Here is a 4,660-nt window from a genome sequence, read left to right on the forward strand (position 1 = left end):
TAGAGAAATTTTATGTCGGAGCGGGATCTGAGCGGGAATTGGTTTACGGTGAGCGTGAGCGGAATATTAACGGCGCGCTTGCTTGGGCGGTTAGAGCGACTGAGTGGAGCGCACGTCCATAGAGCGGAAAATGTAGCGGAGCGCTTCGCTCACATGCTCTGATCAGTACCCACTGTTCGTGATTCAGCTGCACCTCCAGAAGAAGGAAGTCTCACACTTTATATTTCTTATGATTATTTGCAAATCGCCTTTCCTCTTCCATGGAAGAGAGGGGTGGGGTGAGTAGAGCTCATTATCATTTAAAGAGACATGCACCGAAATGGGTTGCTGTGAACAGAGCAGTTTTACATGACCATTGAGGAATTTTAAACAAAGTATATTACAAACATTTCATGAAGACCCTAAAGAATCATACCAACTTGTGGAAAATGGGCATCCGATGCCCCTTTAAGGAAATATATGGTTATAAGTTGTCAAATATATAGGCCTCTGGCAATACTGGAAACACTGTCATCAGTATTTTTTTTTACAATGAATTTCTGGCAACAACAGATGCAAGTTTTTTACTGTAAATGTAAAGGAATTTTTTTTACAGTGTACACTAATTACTGAACAGAAGCACATTTTGGATTATAAATGAAAGTAGTGGTCTGGATTATAATTGAATGTGTTATAGGAATTGTGTACCATATCTGTGCGAGGATGGGGGCAGGTAAACCTGACAGCAGAAAGAAATTCCTTGCCTGGTCACCTAAAGACAGAGAGAAATGGGAGGAAATTAATATGCATAAATGTATAAATATACACATGGTATGATAGATACAAACAAAACAGAACGGTTTATGTCCCCACAACTCAAAATGAATGTGGCGTTCAAAGAGTTTTATGACATTAAAATGATGTAATTGTTTTAGTATGCTAGCAAAACATTGATAACATAATTAAGAGTTACATAAACCATCTTGTCAACGAACATGCACAGGGTTTAGTGACTGCACTTGAGTGACACTGGCCTGTAGGGCAAGTGATCTGCCAGCTACAGCTTGAGCAAGAAAGGAAATTGTGTTCATATGCTATCTAACAAATCAAACCGATTTCCTTCTGTTATGACAGCTATACTGCTAAACACAAAAATGCATGTAAAGCAGCCAACTACAGTTTTTCTTTTCTTTACTATTTTTTTTAAACATTGATTATAATGATTGATTATACCACAATCTTAGACCAGTGTCAACTAATAATGCCACAGCAGACCAGATAAGCTATACTGCCCCTTTTACAACCTACCAAAAAACACACAAAGCAATGAGAGATGCGAGTTTGTGCCTCTGCCATGTTAAAAGCAGGAAAAAAAACACTTAACGACCTTTTCACCTTCCTCTAAACAGTTTTCAGCTTGATAAAAGGTAGCTATCTTCCTCTGTGCGCACACACAGAACGCCTTTATACCCTCAGTGACAAAAACAGACTCCCTCTCCATGCCTGCCTGACTGTGAGCCACTCACTGCTTCAGCCGTCCTTCAGTTGACACAAAGAGGCTCTTTCAGATCCACTGGTCAACAGGAAACCCACAAGTACCATCTCTTCAAGAGATGTCCAAAGTCCAGCTGGGACAAGCTGGTTTTACTGTTTGCGTCTTGTGATTCTGATTAGCCCTTTGGAGGTTAATTTCACATCTATCTATGATCGTACAGTGAGATCATTAAATGTTTTTGTGTACTTTGAACATTTCTTTCAATGTAATGTATGAAAAGTTTAGCTAGTTCCAGAATCATCTTCAGACTTGCAAAATGTCTGTAAAGAGAGTCCAGGGAGAAAGATGGCTTTCTATAACAGGAATCAACATGCCAAAGCTTCAGCTAAAGATTAGAATCAAACAGCATCAGCAAAGATAACAGAGAAATTACTTTTTCTATATCACATGGGAATCAACATGCCACACCCTGATCGGTTTCCTTCTGTATTTTTCTCAGTGATTCTATTAACATAACATGCTGTCAACTCACAACTGAAACGTTCACTGCATGCTTACAGGGAATCAGAATCTGAATTCTAAAACATCTGCATTGAGCAAATGTTTACACAAGCATTAGATGTTTGTTTTTTGACTAATGTAAAGGTGGGACGGTTTTACTGTGGGTCAGTGGCAAAGCCAGAGTTTGTCTGTTTCGGTGGAGGAGGTGCTGAGACTGACAATAACACTCATCAGACTGTGTTTCTTATTGTACACAGTATGAGTAAGACAGATGTGAGTCTGACTGAAGGCCACGCAAGTAAATATCCACCCATTCACAGGCAGAAAACAGGAAGTGATATGGTTTTAATAAACTGTCATGAAGAATATCCAAGGCATTTTTATTAGCATGGTGGGAAAGAGGTGTCTGCTTTTCTTTTTCAGTTTTCACTTAATTTGCTCCATCTCTCTGAGTCTTTGATTCCTACAGAGAAATAATAGGCCTAAAAATGTCTGACTACCAGAGAAGTACGACTGACTGCACTGCTGGTGGTCATTTTCAGTTGCACAGAACTCAAGGGTTTTATTCTTGCATTTCAGACATCATCAAATTCCAAAGAGTTTTCAGCAAACATCAGCACTAATGAGCGTTCTGTACTTTTCTCATAGCAAGAAAACCAGTGGTGATTACCTGTGATGAAGCCAGCAGGTGTGGGCGTCAAACTGTGGAACTGCTGGTCATGTTTGGCTCTCTCGTCCACAGATATTACCCATGTATCCGACCCCCCTGCAGAGAGAGAGAGAAGATATCAGACAAACAGCAGCATAATACTTTAATGTTTTTAACCTGCTAACATTTTTATCAAACGGACAGAACACAGCTACAGATAAATCAACTCTTACTGACGTTTGATTGCGTAAAAACATCACCGAGAAATATGTAGTCAAACTGTTGTGTTGATCAAATTAATCATCTAATTAATCAGATAGATTAAAAAATCCAAACTTTAATAATTGTTCAACAATTATCATTTTAAAACTGCTTAAATTTTAATCCATTATTTTAAAAAAATGTTATTCACCTTCTTGCCCAATTTGCAATTTGAAGGCTATGAAAACAAACATAGTGAATTTATCTGTGTACACCAAATATATATTATACATTGTATAGCATATTCATATATATGCGCTATACAATATATTAAAAAGAAACTAAATGCAAAAAAAATCCAAATATAACTTATATTTAGTGCTGTCAAATCGATTGAGATTAATCGCATCCAAAATAAAATTTAGTTTACATACGTGTGCGCACAGTGTATATTTTTGTATGTTTACTGTGTATATTTATATGTATATATAAATACACACATACATGTAATAAATATTTATATTTATGCATAAAATAAATCATATATAAATATGAATACATATACATATATGTAAATGTAAATATTTCTTAAATACATAAATGTGTGTGTGTGTATTTATATATACATAAAATATACAGTACACATACAGTATATTATATAAACATTTTATTTTGGATGCGATTAATCGTGATTAATTGATTTGACTGCACTAATTATATTCTAATACAAAAAACAACTGGATGCTTACTATTTTAAAAGAGGTTAAAATGACTGAATTAAAAGTTATTCAATTCCATTAAAGAAATCATTAAAGAAATCAGACTAAATGTTAATTTGAATGATGTAAATGTTATATTTAGTGCTGTCAATTGATAAAAAAATTTTTTTACTAATTAATTGCACATGTTTTCTGAAATTAATCACGATTAATCTCACCTAACCTAACAGTTTATCACGGTTCTTTGTCAAACAAACCATACAAGATGACAAAATATAAAATAAAAAAAGAATGGCAGACAATTCGGCCAAAGTGGGTAAAGATAAAAATTTGTTTAAAAAAATAATGACAAAGATACACATAACAATTACACATAATATACAAATAAAACAAACAGTGCTTTATTTTTCAGGTACAGTGGGTGTATTTAGCAGTAGCATTCAAGAAATTACATTAACAGATATAAAAATAAAACACTATATAGACTTCCCTGTATAAATTATACATTGATTCTTATTAAAGCAACTGTATTAAAGTTCTTCAGTCAAGAGCAGTGAGTGACTTTTCTCTTTGTGTTTTGTTGTTTTATTAACATTAAAGGAATAGTTTGCCCAAAAATGAAAATTCTGTCATCATGTACTCACTCTCAAGTTGATTTAAACCAGAGTTTCTTTCTTCTGTTTATCATAAAAGGTATTTTGAAGAACGTGGGTAACCAAGTTGCTGGTCCCCAGTGGCTTCAATAGTATTTTTTTCCTACTATCGAAGTCAATGGGGACAAAATTGTAATATTTGGGTGAACTATCCCTTTAATGACAAGCGGCAGCATGTTTAGTACTATTAGTCTGCTGTCACTTTAAGACCTGCACGCATGTAATATACAGGTGCATCTCAATAAATTAGAATGTCATGGAAAAGTTCATTTATTTCAGTAATTCAACTCAAATTGTGAAACTCGTGTATTAAATAAATTCAATGCACACAGACTGAAGTAGTTTAAGTCTTTGGTTCTTTTAATTGTGATGATTTTGGCTCACATTTAACAAAAACCCACCAATTCACTATCTCAACAAATTAGAATATGGTGACATGCCAATCAGCTAATCAACTCAAAAC

General features: G+C 34.8%; 1 protein-coding gene across 1 annotated transcript in view; it reads right to left on the bottom strand.

The window, feature by feature from the left end:
- The window catches only part of itsn1 (intersectin 1 (SH3 domain protein)), a 49,440-nt gene that overhangs the window by 29,721 nt on the left and 15,059 nt on the right, over positions 1 to 4,660 (bottom strand). Inside the window, 2 exon segments of the mRNA XM_016295744.1 lie at positions 688 to 751; positions 2,646 to 2,741. Of these exon segments, the coding sequence (XP_016151230.1) occupies positions 688 to 751; positions 2,646 to 2,741 (160 nt within the window).

This window comes from Sinocyclocheilus grahami, unplaced genomic scaffold, assembly GCF_001515645.1.
Source record: "Sinocyclocheilus grahami isolate Dianchi unplaced genomic scaffold, SAMN03320097.WGS_v1.1 scaffold339.1, whole genome shotgun sequence".
In the NCBI taxonomy this organism is placed as follows: domain Eukaryota; kingdom Metazoa; phylum Chordata; class Actinopteri; order Cypriniformes; family Cyprinidae; genus Sinocyclocheilus; species Sinocyclocheilus grahami.